Source organism: Gekko japonicus, unplaced genomic scaffold, assembly GCF_001447785.1.
Source record: "Gekko japonicus isolate JY-2015 unplaced genomic scaffold, Gekko_japonicus_V1.1 scaffold2117, whole genome shotgun sequence".
NCBI lineage: Eukaryota > Metazoa > Chordata > Lepidosauria > Squamata > Gekkonidae > Gekko > Gekko japonicus.
In genome coordinates, this window is record NW_015176040.1 from 229,060 (window position 1) to 245,114 (window position 16,055).

At 51.6% G+C, this 16,055-nt stretch overlaps 1 protein-coding gene across 1 annotated transcript in view; it reads right to left on the minus strand.

Moving 5' to 3' along the window:
- FAM179B (family with sequence similarity 179 member B) overlaps positions 1–16,055 on the minus strand; it is a 64,652-nt gene that overhangs the window by 26,291 nt on the left and 22,306 nt on the right. The window contains exons 6-12 of the mRNA XM_015426652.1: positions 15,412–15,680; positions 10,795–11,027; positions 6,850–6,947; positions 5,422–5,589; positions 3,331–3,429; positions 2,774–2,952; positions 285–441 (exon numbers count right to left, since the gene is read on the minus strand). Coding sequence (XP_015282138.1) covers positions 285–441; positions 2,774–2,952; positions 3,331–3,429; positions 5,422–5,589; positions 6,850–6,947; positions 10,795–11,027; positions 15,412–15,680 — 1,203 coding nt within the window. The remainder of the gene's footprint in view (positions 1–284; positions 442–2,773; positions 2,953–3,330; positions 3,430–5,421; positions 5,590–6,849; positions 6,948–10,794; positions 11,028–15,411; positions 15,681–16,055) is intronic.

A 16,055-nucleotide genomic window follows, 5' to 3' on the forward strand; every position in this document is an offset into this window, starting at 1 on the left:
ACATTGAAAACACGGAACAGCACAAAGAGGAGGAGCATTTGGATAATGGGAAGGTGCTCAGTGGTGGCTCAAGTGGCCTTTGTGGACTCTGAAAGAAGGTTTCAGAACGAGGATTCCAGACTTCTCCTCTGGGAAGGCAGCGCAAAGAGGGGGAAACCAGCGTCAGCCCCCCCCCCAGACATAAGGAGCCTCTCTGGAACCCAGCCCTGGGGGCCTCCCTAATGCTGGGAAGCCACCTGAAAAGTTCTCTTTCAGAATTTAAAACAGAACAAAACATGGATTACTCGTTTCCGGTGCCATCTTTTCAGAGTCATTTTGCTTCAAGAGTTCCCAAGGGCTCGGTTCCTTCCTTTCGAGATCTCCACCTTCCCGGTGCTCTTTTTCTTCTTTCTTCCTCTGTCGCATTTTTTCCCGAGCGGACTTGGATAGGGCCACCTTCACCTGCACGGAAGAGGGAAGCGGATATTCAGGGGAGGAAGAAGACGAGCACCGAGTCCCCCCTTCCATCCAGCCATAATTTCACCCAGCAGTTTGGTGTAGTGATTAAGTGTGCGGGCTCTGATCTGGGAGAACCGGGTTTGATTCCCCCACTCCTCCACATGCAGCTGCTGGATGACCTTGGGCAAGCCATAGTTCTGTCAGAGCTGTTCTCTCAAGGACAGTCCTTGAAAGAGCTCTCTCAGCCCCGCCTGCCTCACAGGGTGTTTGTTGTGGGGAGGGGAAGGGGAAGGAGTTTGTAAGCCGCTCTGAGACTCTGAGTGAAGGGCAGGGTATAAATCCAATCTCTTCTCTCTTCCCTTCTTCTAAGAGAAATGCCCCTCAGCTCAAAGAGTTTTGGATTAACAGATGATGTCTAAAGAAACAGCTGCCCGATAGGCTTCCTTCCACTTTATTAAGGTCCACTGCACTTTGAAGGCTGCCACTGACAGAGTTGGGCGATGCCCGGCTGAGAGATTAAGAGCAGCAGAGGAGCTTAAAGGTGGCTGCCGGGTAGACACTTGGACCCAAAGAGAGCCCCGAGTTCCGTTTCCCTGTGCTGCCAAGGAACCTGCGTCTAGCACAGCCAAAGGGGTGTCCACACAAGTCTACATGTAGGTGCCACTTTTTTAACATGATGGACTCTCCCCTCAATGCAAGGTGCTGGTTTTGACCTTCAAAGCCCTACATGGCTTGGGACTGGGTACAAGGCTCCCTCTAAGCTGTGGAGTCTTGTGAGCAGAAATTCTACTTTGTGAGCGATTGGCATCAAAGTTGTGAGCGAGCGATTCGGCTACTGCATAATTTAGTTTGCTCTGGAGGCCGCCTTCCTGAGCCGAGACAAAAATGTGTGAGCCGGAGGCTAAAAAGCTGTGAGCTGGCTCACACTAACTCAGCTTAGAGGGAGCACTGGACTGGGGCATCCAAAGGACCGTCTTCTCTCGGACTTTCCTGCCTGGGAATTAAGATCAGAGACAGAGGCCCTCCTGGTCGCCCCACCTATCAAAGAAGCTCATTTGGTGGATGGGTGAGAAAGGGCCTCCTTGGTGGCAGCCCCACAGTTATGGAAATAACCTCCCCAAGGAAGGGTGGGGGGGGGGCACCACTTTTGATCTTCAGGAGGCTGCTGGAGACAGTTTTATTTAGGACGGCATCTGACTAATTTGGTTTTTATTCACTCTGGGCCATGTGCAAAAACCATCACAGGATGAGATCAAGACCCACACCCGAAAATCTGTGCCCCCCCTTTGGGCCAAGTCCCAAATTTATTTATTTTTTCGTATTTATATACCGCCCATCCCATAAGCAGGCTTAGGGCGGGTTACATCATGTTAATAAATGCAATCAAATTTAAAACAGATTATAAACATACACAGGGGGTTTTTTGAAGAAAAAGCCCAGCAGGAACTCATTAGCATAACAGGCCACACCCAACAGCAGGAACTCATTAGCATAACAGGCCACACCCAACAGCAGGAACTCATCAGCCTATTAGGCCACACCCCTGATAGCACAGCTCATCAGCATATTAGGCCACACACCCCATGTTGCCAGAAGTGTGGTCATCCAGCCACACCCACCTTTTGCTTCTTATTCTGTTTACTTTGTTGTCAAAACCCTGGGCTTTTTTTGTAGCAGGAACTTCTTTGCATGCCAGGCCAATCCTAATGCGTTTCTGCTGTTAGCTGTGGCCTATTATGCTAATGGGTTCCTACTAGGCATGGCCAGCTCAGGAGCCAGCCGGAACGCCGTTCCTGCCCCAAAATAGCCCTGAACATATAAAACCAGTAGTTGCCGCTTGTTGGGAGATTCTGGCCCACTGGTGTCACTGGATCTGGCCAATTATCAGCAGGTGGGTGACGGCAACTTCGGGGGGGGGGGGCGTGAGTGGATGCCCGCTGCCTCAGTCAAAGGCCTGGCGGAAGAGCTCCATCTTACGGGCCCTGCGGAATTGGGGAAGATCCCGAAGGGTCCTGATCTCAAGTGGGAGTGTGTCCCACCGGGTGGGGGCCCGGGCAGAGAAAGCCCTGGGCTAGGTGGACGACCTTTGGGCCAGGGATCACCAGGAGATGTTGACTGTCTGAGCGTAACGCTCTCCGGGGCATATAAGGGAAGAGGCGGTCCCCCTTAGGTATGTGGGTCCCAGGCCGTGCTTTGGAGGTGATGACCTATCGCAGGAAAAAGCTCCCAACCACAGTAACCGCCATGAGCGGCCAGATTCCATCACGCTGCTGGAACACCACCAGCCACAGCCTTTCTGACACCTTTCTTACAAGCCGCAAAAGCCTTCTCTTACATCTCTCTCAACGTCCACGTCCAGGTCAGGTGCAGGGTTCTGCTGCGGGACGGCTCTCCCGTAGATCCCCGAAAGAGGCTCCACGCTGGCTTTGAGGGAAGGCGCGTCTCCATTCTCCGCCGGGAACGTCAGCGACTGGCCGCAGGTGAGTGAAGCCGAAGGTGAGCTTTCAAACATCCCTGAAACACACGGCTTATTGGGTGGCTGCGAATGGGCCAAGTGATATTCCAGCACACAAACGATTGTTTTTTTAAAAAATCACGGGACAGCAGGCAATGAAAAATAAGCAGGATTTTTGTTTTGTTTAGTGGAAGGGATTCAAACAACGCAGGGCAGCGCCGTCACCAACAGCACAGATGCTTCCCTGGGCCCCTCGCTGCCAGCAGGGTGCTCAAAGGAGAGCCGCCGTTTGCAATGTGGTTAAATGGCTGCAGCGTTTTTCTATTCCCGGCCAAGCTAGGAGAATGTTGGCACAACTTTTTATGATCTGCCCTTCCACAAAAAATGAAGGTTGAGTTGGGTGGGGGAGCCCACAACAGAATCAGCGCAAGTTGTACCTTTCCCAACAATGACTACGGAATCCTCCGCCAAGGCACTCGGTGAGACGAAGCCTAGACCGTCCAGCTGCTGGAAACTCGAGGAAGGCCCCGCAAATCCTAAGGAGACAGACTGTTGAGTTACTAGGGGTGCCTGTCAGCAAGCTGCCAATGTGTTTCCCTGTAAGCAAGCTGCCAATGTATTTCCCTGTACTCTGTGTATGCTCTTATGTTTCACTATGCTCTGTGTGTATTCGTATGTGTCCTTATTCTTTGGGTATGCACTTGTTTGCTTTCACTTTCCCATGCATGCCTGTTTATACGCTTAATTGCCTAGTTGCAGGAACATCCATATCTCTCAAGGCCACAGGTGGTTGCTGGCGGGTAGTAGCTTGGGTGATCTCATGGCCTTATGCATGAGAAGCAGTATGTTATGATTAAGTAGGAGCGTTGCTTCCCAGGCTCAATGGTGTGCGCGGGAAGTCCCGCAAGTGGGCCTGTTTTCTGAATTAACTATAATCTATTGGGATCCATGCTTATGCCTCATTCTCAACAGTGATCCTGTTATGCACCTATTGCTTCAAATAAAGGAAAACCTTTTCTACAAGTGTGTTCTTCGTTGATGTGATGGGAGTCTGACAGTGCCTCTAGACTGCCTGTCAACTGATCATGGCACCCCGTTTGGCCAAAGCATTATCTTTCTCCATTGTTCTCTTTGGAAGCTCAAATTCCAGGAAGTGGTGGCCAACACAAGAGCTAGAGGCTACCCTCAGACATGCCCCCAGAAAAGAGGGAACGGCCCTCCTCCACGGCACTGCAAAGCATTTACCAAAATCTTGGTGAGCACAGGGCACATGTGCCCACCAGAGTCCTAAAGAACTCTGGGTTGGGTCCAAAGCATGTGTCTCGACTCCTCACCCCTCGACTCCCTCCCAATACTAGGACTCAAGAGCCAAAGCCAGGTCAGACAATCTTACCAGCTGCCTCAGCTTTTCAGGTAAGAGCATAAGAGAAGCCAATGTTGGATCAGGCCAATGGCCCACCTAGTCCATCACTCTGAGTCACACAGTGGCCAAAAATACCAGGTGCCGTCAGGAAGTCCCACCAGCGGGGCCAGAACTCCAGAAGCCCTCCCACTCCCCCCCCCCCAAGCACCAAGAAAACAAAGAATCCCTTGCACCAGACAGAGTATTCCACCTAGACCTTGTGGCTAATAGCCACTGATGGGCTTCTGCTCCATGTTTATCCAATCCCCCCCGGAAGCTGTCACCACTTCTTGCAGCAGTGAAATGGATAGGTCTATCAGTGGCCACTAGGTGTGGTGACTAAAAGGAATCTCGACATTCAGAGACGGCCAACCTCTGAACCCCAGTGCCTGGAGGCAATGTCAGGGGAAGTCCGTAGCCTCTACACTCTGCTGTTGGCCCTCAAGAGCAGGGGTGTCAAAAAATAAGGCCCGGGGGCCAGATCAAGCCTTATGCAGCCTGCAAGCATCTAGTGCAAACGAGGGAACAGGAGACTGCTGGGGGGGTGGAGCCACCCCGATTGTGGCTTCAGCATGGTGTGACAACTTTGTCTGCAGCAGTCAGACAGAGAAGGACCCTCCCTAGTCTGATCCAGCAGGGCTCTTCTGGGGTTCTTAGCAGGGGGAAGGCCTCAGCCTCCATGCACTGTTGTTGGCCCTCCAAGGGAACTGGCTGGCCACTGCGTGAGTCAGGCTGGTGGACTAGATGGACCCTCCCTGGTCTGATGCAGCAGGGCTCTTCTGGGGTTCTTAGCAGGGCCTTAGCCTCCATGCCCTGTTGTTGGCCCTCCAAGGGAACTGGCTGGCCACTGTGTGAGTCAGGCTGGTGGACTAGACGGACCCTCCTTGGTCTGACCCAGCAGGGCTCTTCTGGGGTTCTTTAAGAGGGATGTGCTGTGGTGGACAGAGAAGCCCAGGGCCGGAAGGCCAGTGAAGGCCAGCAGCGACACACACAGCAAGCCGGGTTAGTGCCGGAGAAGGGTGCGAAGGGAAAGGGGCCTCAATCCAGACAATGTGCAAAAGTCTGCTCTCTACTTCTGGCTCCCTGAGCAGCCCTCCCTCTCCGTTCCATGGCATCCACAACTCACCTTTTGTGGACCTGCTGTGCCTTTGGTGCTCTTTGCTCTGCCCTTTCAAGGCGACGGGCATCGCTGCTTTCTGCCGGTCATCCTCGTAATCTCTCGATCCGTTGCTGTAGCTGAGATACTGACTGCTGACGTTCATGCTGGAAGCCACCGTGTCGCCAAAGACGGTCCCTGGAGGACAGAGCCCACAGCAAAGACTCACGTGAGGATCCCCAACAAGGGGCCTTTGAGTGAGACATTCCTGAATCAGCTTCAGCCATACCCTCACAATATAAAAACGCGTGGGCACTCCATGAAATGGCTGAGGAGACGGGTTAGAACGGACTAAAGGAAGTCCTTCTCCACCCAAAGAGTGATTCACACATGGAATTCACTGCCACAGGAGGTGGTGGCAGCTACAAGCAGGGACGGCTTCAAGAGGGAACTGGATAGATCTGGAGCAGAGGTCCCTCAGTGGCTATTAGCCACAACGTATAGATAGGAGCTCTCGGTCTGGGGCAAGTGATGCTCTGTAGTCTTGGTGCTTGGGGGGGGGGTCAACAGTGGGAGGGCATCTGGTGTCCTGGCCCCACTGCTGGACCTCCTGATGGCACCTGGTATTTTTGGCCCCTGTGTGACACAGAGTGTTGGACTGGATGGGCCATTGGCCTGATCCAACATTGGCTTCTGTTATGTTCTTGGTGCTTGGGGGGAGGCAACAGTGGGAGGGCTCCTGGTGTCCTGGCCCCACTGCTGGACCTCCTGAGGACACCTGGTGTTTTTGGCCACTGTGTGACACAGAGTGTTGGACTGGATGGGCCACTGGCCTGATCCAACATTGGCTTCTCTCTTATGTTAAGAGCAAAGGTCCATCAGTGGCTATTAGCCACAAGGTACAGATAGGAAATCTCAATCTGGGGCAAGGGATGCTCTGTATTCTTGGTGCTTGGTGGGGGGCAACAGTGGGAGTGACCTTGGGCAAGCCGTAGCTCTGATAGGAGCTGTCCTTGAAACAGAGCAGTTTCTGCCAGAGCTCTCTCAGCCCCACCTACCTCCCAGGGTGTCTGTTGTGGGGAGGGGGGGGGGAGAGGAGTTTGTCAGCCGCTCTGAGACTCCCTTGGGTAGTGAAGGGCCATGGGGTATAAATCCAATCTCTTCTTCTTCTTCAATATCAGCCTTGGCACTTGGAACAGAAACAGCCCAGCCCTGTCTACACTCCTGGGGAAGTTTCGTGCTGCTGGGAGCACCTCTGCCCCTCAACCCAGCACTGAAAACAACCCAGCAGAAGCCCATCGTCGTGGGGCCACTGTTGAGAATCCCTTTCAGCCGTCCCCTGTATGGTTAGCCACTCCAAGCACCACCTTCATCAGCAAGAGCGTCTGAGACCCCACACGAGCACAAAGGCTTTGCCTTCACTAGATCGCCTCTCTCCTCCGGCAACCGATGGGATACCTGTGCCAAGACTCTGTTCTCGGACGATGGGACCTCGATGCCGTGATGGTGAGATTTTCATGGGCCGGGAGCTGCCTCCTAGAGGGAAAATGTCTGACCTGTCAAAACAGAAAAGACGTCCATCAATATTCTTCTCTCGCAGAAGGGGCTTCAATACTGAATGTCTTTCAAGAAGAAGAAAAAGAAGAGGAGGAGGAGGAGGAGATTGGATTTATACCCTGCCCTTCACTACCCAAGGGAGTCTCAGAGCGGCTTACAACCTCCTTTCCTTTCCCCTCCCCACAACAGACACCCTGTGAGGCAGGCGGGGCTGAGAGAGCTCTGACAGAAACGGCTCTTTTTCAAGGACATCTCTTATCAGAACTACGGCTTGCCCAAGGTCATCCAGCAGCTGCAAGTGGAAGAGTGGGGAATCAAACCTGGTTCTCCCAGATTAGAGTATGCACACTTAACCACCATCCCAAACGTGCTTTCCAGGTATGGAGAATCCATTGAAACGGAACTAATTTCTCAAGAGAGCCAGCCTGGGGGACTGGCTAGAATGTCGGCTTGGGACCTGAGAGGGCCAGGCCTGAATTTCAACTCTGCCACAGCATGTTGCTGGGAGACGCCGCAACAGTCATATACTGTCAAGCCTATCCTATCCCACAGGGCAGATTCAAACATAAAACGGAAAAGGGGAGAATGCTGGAAGCTGCTGTGGATCCCTAACTGAGGAGAAAAGTGGGGTACAAACGAAGTGAATAAAATAACAGCAACAAGCGGTGTGTGGAATCAGGTGGGTCGCCGTGTTGGTCTGGAGCAATGGAACAAAGTTAGAGTCCGGTGGCACCGTTAGCAGGCAGAACCCTCCTGCAGCCGCCACAAGACGCCCCTCTTTAAATATCACCCCCCCCCCCCAAATCACTCATATTCTGTACAGCCTGGCCTAGAAGTGGAAGCCAGGTGGAACTGGAACAAACAAAATGGACGCTGGCCAGAGACAAGCCTGGGAAACTATTTTGGGTCGGTGACTCAGAGTTGCTGACTTGCTCACTGATCTCTCCCACCCTAAACGGGATACTCAATGGGTTTCCTGAGAACTCCCCCCACACACACACACCTGGTCTTGCTTGCCCTTACTCACTCACCTTAATTAATGGGCTATTCATACAGCCTGATAGACTCTCTCATTCCATAATCAAGGGTCATCAGAGAACACTTTTAAATTACCATCCAGCAATCTAATCAAGGAACCTTAGCCACACGCATGCAAACTGTCAGGAGTTTCTTCCAGTCTTTGGCCACCCGTGGGAAAGCCATGAAGCCTCTCCCAACAGACTGTCTTACCCCCAAAAAGCTAACAATGGTATTGTGTTAGGGGGCACATACATCAGACTGTCCCAGGGTCAATTTTTCCTATAACTGGATACATTATGCCCAGTGCAGTAGGTGGATGTTCTCAGCGCTAAACATTGCACCCCTGGCTGGTTCGCTTGTGGTCTTCTTCCTCCTCCTCTCCGGGAAACACTGGCCAGTTCTCTCATCAACGTCCGCGGACCTTATCTTTCAGGACCCTTCCCAATCACTATTCCCTTTTATTTCCTCTTAGTTTGTGTCCTTCCCCCCGTATGTTTTGTATGTACGTTGGCTCTTTATTCTTTTTATAATAAAACAGCTTTTCTGTAGTACCACTGTATGTTTACTGAGAGTTCTCAGGGAACAATCCCCACAAACGTTGGTGGAAATCCCCTAGTCACCCCTCTCGCCGGTCTCCCGTCATGCTAGTTTCCCCAACTTAATTAGGAGACATCCAATTGGGGTAACAACACCTTTAAGACCAACAAAGCATGCACACAAAAGCTTATACCCAGAATTAAAGTGTGCTGGTCTTAATGCTGGAAGAAGTGCGGACAAGAAGGCACGTACCTCCATTGCTGGTGGCACTGCCCACAAATGTTTCTGGAAAGAAGTAACAGCCCAAATTAAGGAGATAACACCTCAGAAAACTGCATTTAAACCAGAAATCATACACCTCCATAGATGGGATGAATCAATAATAAGACAACTCTATGGAGACTCTCTCAACACTACTTGCGACAGCCAAACTGACAATAGCAGCAGCTTGGAAGTCACCCTCCTTGGCAGTGTAAGAACATAAGAACATAAGAGATGCCAATGTTGGATCAGGCCAAAGGCCCATCCAGTCCAACACTCTGTGTCACACAGTGGCCATAAATACCAGGGGCCATCAGGAGGTCCACCAGTGGGGCCAGGACATTAGAAGCCCTTCCACTGTTGACCCCCCCAAGCACCAAGATGACAGTGCATCACTTGCCCCAGAGTCCCTATCTATACCTCGTGGCTAATAGCCACTGACGGACCTCTGCTCCATATGCTTATCTAATTCCCTTTTGAAGCCGTCCACGCTTGTACCCGCCACCACCTCCTGTGGCAGTGAATTCCATGTGTTAATCACTCTTTGGGTGAAGGAGGACTTCCTTTTATCCGTTATAACCTGACCGCTCAGCAATTTCATGGAGTGCCCACGAGTTCTTGTATTGTGAGAAAGGGAGAAAAGTACCTCTTTCTCTACCTGCTCTTTCCCATGCATAACCTTATAAACCTCATGTGGCATGATAAATTATGGCAACAGTTCGTTATGGCCAAAATCGCAGACTCAATACAAAGAACACAACAGACAAGCACAGCCCCACATATGAGATCTATTAAAACATGGTCAATGATACTAAATTATATGTCAAGGAAAGAAATACTCCCGGCTAACACCGCATACCACAAGTGGTTACACCTGTGACAAATACAAGGTAATCAGATCTGCTAACAAGGTCAAGCTCTGCACTCACACTCAGAACAACAATGACATCACTTATCAAAACCAATATACCGAAGGGGAACATTTTATCACTTACTAACTAAATGTAGTACTGTACTGGGTAATGTAAAACAAAATATGTGTTATTTGTATATGTACTTTTCTTGTTATAATAATAAAAAGGTGCCACCGGGCTCAAACTTTGTTCTGGTGTGCAGAATAGCTGCTAAGAGCCATTTTCCCTGTATTTTAGATGTTTGCGCCTAGCACAGAGATGGAAAGCACAAAGAGAGACTCCCGGTGTAATTTCTTCTTCTTCTGTGTAATGTTATCAGGTTAATACTCATACAGTACTCCACCTCTGCGCTTCCCAGACTTCCATAAGTCAAATCCTATTGCATTGTCTCCTGGAAGTCCCACTCTAGCAACTGTACGGATTTATCCTATGCAATCTGCCTTGAGCCCCAGTGAGGAAGGAGGCGACAAAGAACATAAAGGAAGTCATTAGAAGGCGAAGACAATGCTGTAAAAGCAGGTGACCCCGACAATTATCGCCCCAGTTCTAAGCTCTTTTCTAAAATGCCACCTGGAACATTTCTGTTTTGTGCATCGTGTGAAATGATGAGGCGGGGAGGGGCTTCTGTCAGGTAGCCCTGTCATAGGTCTGGAATGTGGAGGGGTGCCCTTCCGTTTTCTGTCTCAGCTCTCCCGGCTCACCAACTGTTTGCTATCTTATGCTTGACCTTGTAGATGCTCCAGCTGCAGTTTTACCCGGCTGGGAAAGTTAACGGCTTTTGCTTTGCCTGCTTGCTTTGCCCGCGCGCGAGAGATGTATCCATTGGCTCATGTTTACTGGGGGGATGTTTGATCCTAGTATAAGTCAGAGGCCCTAGTATTGGCGGCCATTCCTGACACAAGCTGTACACATGTTTCTAGTACTGGATTTACCAATAAACCAATTATCTTCTCATGAAGCCCTGTGTTGCGTAACCTGACTAAGGACCCTGACAGCTTCTCGACTTCCTCAGGCAGGCGGCACCACTGAGAATGCCCACAAACGGGTGGATCTTGGCCGTCTGCGGGGCGGTACAAGATTTAGGACGTCACCCTTAAATCGGAAGGAAACTCACACAGTCCTCCCTCCTTGAGGCTCCGCAGAGAGTGGGGATGTCACCGACTCCTGGCTATAGACCCCGCTTTCGCTGTAGGAGCTGGTGCTGGGGGAAGACAAGCAAGAAGGGGACTCGGAGGTCAGGTCTAGTTTCAGGAGAGAGTCTGGGCTCCCCAGGTCAGACGTGCTGCCACTCAGCTTGGCCCTCTTCTTGGCGGCGCTGTTACGCAGAGACCGGAGAGAACTCTGCATCTAAAGGGAAGGGAAGAGACACAGACTGTACACTGCAAGAGACACAAGGAAGGGTGAGTTCACACCGTAGACATCTGCCTTCTTCTGAAGAACTGCCAGCTGCTGGAGAAGTACCGGTCTCTGCGTCCTGCTTTGATACCTCCCGTAGCATCTCATGGGGGCTACTGCAGGAAACAGGATGCAGGACTAGACTGGACACTGGCTCGATCTGGTGGTGGTCGAAAGGGCCAAGTCACGGCGGACATGGCGATCCCACACAGGGTTTCAAGGGGCCAGACAGACAGAGTTACGGTTTGCCATTGCCTGCCTCTGCGTCACGACCCCGGACTTCCTGACTGGTCTCCCATCCGAGTCCTGACCAGGCCCAACCCTGCTTAGTTTACAAGATCTGGCACAACTGGGCCAGCCTGGGCTATCCAGGTCAAGGGACCCGAAGTCAGGTAGCCCTGTCATGCGTCTGGAATGTGGAGGGGTGCCCTCCCGTTTTCTGTCTCAGCTCTCCCTGGCTCTCCAACTGTTTGCTATCTCATTGCAGCCTCCTTCGCCGGGATCCTGGCCCAAACGTGTGGCGGCCTCAACGGGCCCGTCCCCCTCCCCTGCTGGTGCAAGGCGAATCGCATTATGAAGTGGCTGATATATCGGACTCTAAGCTAAACCATAACAAGCTATTTTATTTGATTGAATGGGTGGACTTTGGGCCTCAACACCAAGAGTGGGCGACGGGGAAACATGTTTCAGCTCCCCATCTCCTCAACTGCTTCCACCGCCGCTTTCCAGAGAAACCGGGGGGGGGGGGCGGCTTTGGGAGGGGCAGGATGTCAGGTAGCCCTGTCATAAGTGTGGAATGTGGAGGGGTGCCCTCCCGTTTTGTCACAGCTCTCCCTGGCTCTCCAACTTTGCTGTCTTAAGCTTGACCTTGTAGATGCTCCAGCTGCAGTTTTACTCAGCTGGGAAAGTTAACGGCTTTTGCTGCTTGCCTTGCTTGGCCCGTGTGTGCGAGATGTATCCATTGGCTCATGCTTACAGGGGGGGGATGTTTGATTCTAGTATAAGTCAGAGGCCCTTGTATAGGGGGGCCATTCCTGACACAAGCTGTATACGTGTTCTGTAGTACTGGACTTATTGATAAACAGTTATCTTCTTATGAAGCCCTGTGTTGTGTGACCTGACCCTGACATCCAGTAGGGTTCTTTTTTAATGTCCTTATGAAACAGTGGACAAGTCTACCGCAACTCACGCAGAGGCCCTGCTCCAACAGGAACACTCTTATCTGCTTCCTGGACTCTATACTCAGATTCTCCTTCTCTCACCCCTGCCCCAGTTAATCCCTGTTAAAGCTCTTTCATATATGTTTTAAATGCAGACAAGCAAAGGAAATAGGGCAGGGGGTGGCCAAACTTGCTTAACGTAAAAGCCACATAGAAGAAACGTCAGATGTTGGGAGAGCCGTAAGACATGAAAAAATATTGCACACCTTTTTATTTTAAAATATGCAAATTTGCTTGTTATTAACATTAGACTGACAAAAATAAAAACAAATGGGGTTAAAAACAGATATTGATAATGATATTTATTATTTATTTATGTATTTATTTTTCACACTTATATCCTGCCCTCCCCAGTGGGCTCAGGGCGGCTAACAGAGGCCAGATCATTAGTCTAGCCATAAGTAGAAACATATAAAAATATAATAAAACATCAAAACTAAGATTAAAGTGCTCTATCCAGTTACTAGTGTCCTAGATCCAAGATGGTATCCCCACGACTCGAGCTGGTATTCTCAGCGTACATATCCAGTGGCGACAGCGTTTCTGATGTAATTCCAAGTTCTTCCTGGGGCCCCGTCAATGCATCCATTCAGATGTCTTGACGGTGGTGGTATAGTAGGGCGGCGGCTCCTACTCAAAAGCCTGGCGGAAGAGCTCCGTCTTGCAGGCCCTGCGGAACTGCTCAAGGTCCCGCAGGGTCCGGATCTCCCCCGGGAGCTCATTCCACTAGGTAGGAGCCGCCACCGAAAAAGCCCTGGCCCTGGCCACCGAAAAAGCCCTAGCCCTGATATTTGCAGGCCTGGGGGGGGGGGGGGGAGGAGGGCTTTAAAAGCTCTCTTTTTCTGCTCTCTCCCCCACCTCAAGCCTACCCAGGGAGGGGAACACTGGCTGGGGAAGGGAAGACCGACTTGGGGGGGGGGGCATGCCTTCCCTTTCGCTTCCCCAGCTGCAAAATATGTGTGAAAGAGCCACGTGCAGCTCCCGAGCCGCAGTTTGGCCACCCCTGAACCAGGGTAGCTCTCAGCTGAGTTTTCTAAGGAGCTGTGCAAAGATGTATACAATCAGGACTACATGCCCTCCCTCCATCTTAAAAAAGTAGATATCTTGCATTAAGATAATGTTCAGGTTTGACAAAGGTGCATACCAGTTTATTCTGCATTGCCCTTTTGCTCTCATAACTCACAAAGAGTGACAACACAGCATGAAGACTACTACTGATCCTCTTTCTCACACGCCCGGGGAAATGCCGATTGCCACTTTGGGGTCAGGAAACAATTTTCTCCGGGCCAGTTTGGCCAGGGATCCTGGAGAGTTTTTTGCCGTCTTCTGGGTGTGGAACAGCGGTCACTGGGAGTGTGTGTGTGTGGGGGGGGGGGGGAGTTGTGAATTCCCTGCTGCACTGTGTAAGGAGGTTGGGCTGGATAACCCTGGAGGTCCCTTCCAACTCTATGGTTCTGTGATTCTACCTAGGAGAGGACCAGGCTTCAACCTGAAGCATGCACCATTTTTTGGAAAGAAGCACGGAGATTTAGCAGGTTTGTGTGATGCTGTAATGCCTGCTTTCTGTCAGTAGGTGCCACTGAAGTGCTGCTGGGTTCAGCATTCACCAAAAGCTAACAATCAGCACTACAGTGGCAGGCGGTGAGAGAAAACAGGCAACAGCCTTCATAAAATTAAACATCTGTATTGGGAAGATTTTCAGGAAAAAATACAAAAAACTGTAGCAGGAGATGCTTTTGTTTGCACACTTGTCAATCCAAATGGTCAGTCCTCCAGGTAAAAAAAGGATTTCAACCAATCCATAAGAGCATAAGAAGAGCCCTGCTGGATCAGACCAGGGAGGGTCCATCTAGTCCAGCCTTCTGTCGCACATAGCGGCCAACCAGTTCTTCTGGAGGGACAACAGCAGGGCACAGAGGCCGAGGCCTTTATAAGAACATCAGAAGAGCCCTACTGGATCAGACCAGTGAGGGTCCCTCTAGTCCAGCCTCCTGTCTCTCACACAGCGGCCAACCAGTTCCTCTGGAGGTCCAGCAACAGGGCACAGAGGCCGAGGCCTTTATAAGAACATCAGAAGAGCCCTACTGGATCAGATCAGTGAGGGTCCCTCTAGTCCAGCCTCCTGTCTCTCTCTCTCACACAGTGGCCAACCAGTTCCTCTGGAGGGCCAGCAACAGGGCACAGAGGCCGAGGCCTTTATAAGAACATCAGAAGAGCCCTACTGGATCAGACCAGTGAGGGTCCCTCTAGTCCAGCCTCCTGTCTCTCACGCAGCGGCCAACCTGTTCCTCTGGAGGGCCAACAACAGGGCACAGAGGCCAAGGCTTTCCCCTGATGTTGCCTCCTGCCACTGGGGTTCATCCTGTCCAACCCCCCTGCACCATGCAGGATGACCTAAAGCTTACCTAACAAATAATCGTCCACATCTCCGCTTAAGCATCTCCAAGGAGGGAGAACCCACCACACACCCCCAGGCAAATCCCACCACTGAATTTCCCTTATTGTTCAAAAGCTTTTCCTGATATCCCGCCGATGTCTGTAATTTAAACTCATTATTACGAGTCCTGCCCTCCTCTTCCAACTGAAGCAGCACCCCGCCCTCCTCTAAATGACAGCCCTCCAAATACTTTGAAAGAGCAATCCTGCCTCCCTTCAACCTCCCCTCTTCTCCAGGCTGAACATGTGTCCAGGGAGCCCTGTCATAGTTCTGGAATGTGGAGGGGTACCCTCCTTCTCGTTCTCAGTTCTATCCTGTTCAGCTACTGTGTGCTATCTTATGCTTGGCCTTGTAGATGTTCCAGCTGCAGTTTCCACGGCTGGGAAAGTTAACGGCTTTTCTGCAATGCCCGCTTGCTTTGCCGCGCACGCGAGTTATAGCCATTGGTTCATGCTTACAGGGGGAATGTTTGATTTCACTATAAGTCAGAGAGGCCCTGGTACTGGCAGCCATTCCTGACACTTTGTCAGGCTCCTCAGTCAGGTCACACCACACAGTGCCTGACAACATTCCTGCAGAGTCGGCTGCATACACTCCCTTCTCAGTAAAGCCCAGTGGGTAAGACAGGCAAATCCCTCCATTCTCAACAGTAAAAAATAAAAAGCATCCAAACTCCCACCTCCTCCTCCTCATCGAGCTCCTTCTCGTTGATGTCCAGCTCTGACAGGTCGATCGCCAGCCTCCCGTCCCTCGCGTTGGACCAGGTGTCTTCCGGCTCCCCGTTCTTGTGCCCCATGTCGCGGAATCCTCCCGCTCTCTCGGGCAAGGGGCTCACGCCCCGGGGGATGGGGGGCACTGGCTTGGTTCCGCTCAGGCCCTTCCGTGAAGCCGGAGATCTCACAAAGGCGGGTTTCAGCTGGATCGGAGGGGCGTCCTGGGGCTTTGCCTCTGCGTGAGGAGAGAAAGACGTGTGAGATTTTAAGGATAAAGGAAGACATTTGGAGCACATCCTAAGCTTCCCTCCCCTCGTACGAGGGGCTCTCCTGCTCAAGGGTTTCCACCAATGCCTTCCAACCACAGAAGAAGAAGGAGGAGGAGGAGGAGGAAAGTGGTGGAGGTGGAGGAGGAGGAGGAGGAAAGTGGTGGAGGTGGAGGAGGAGGAGGAGGAAAGTGGTGGAGGTGGAGGAGGAGGAGGAGGAAAGTGGTGGAGGTGGAGGAGGAGGAGGAGGAAAGTGGTGGAGGTGGAGGAGGAGGAGGAGGAAAGTGGTGGAGGTGGAGGAGGAGGAGGAGGAAAGTGGTGGAGGTGGAGGAGGAGGAGGAGGA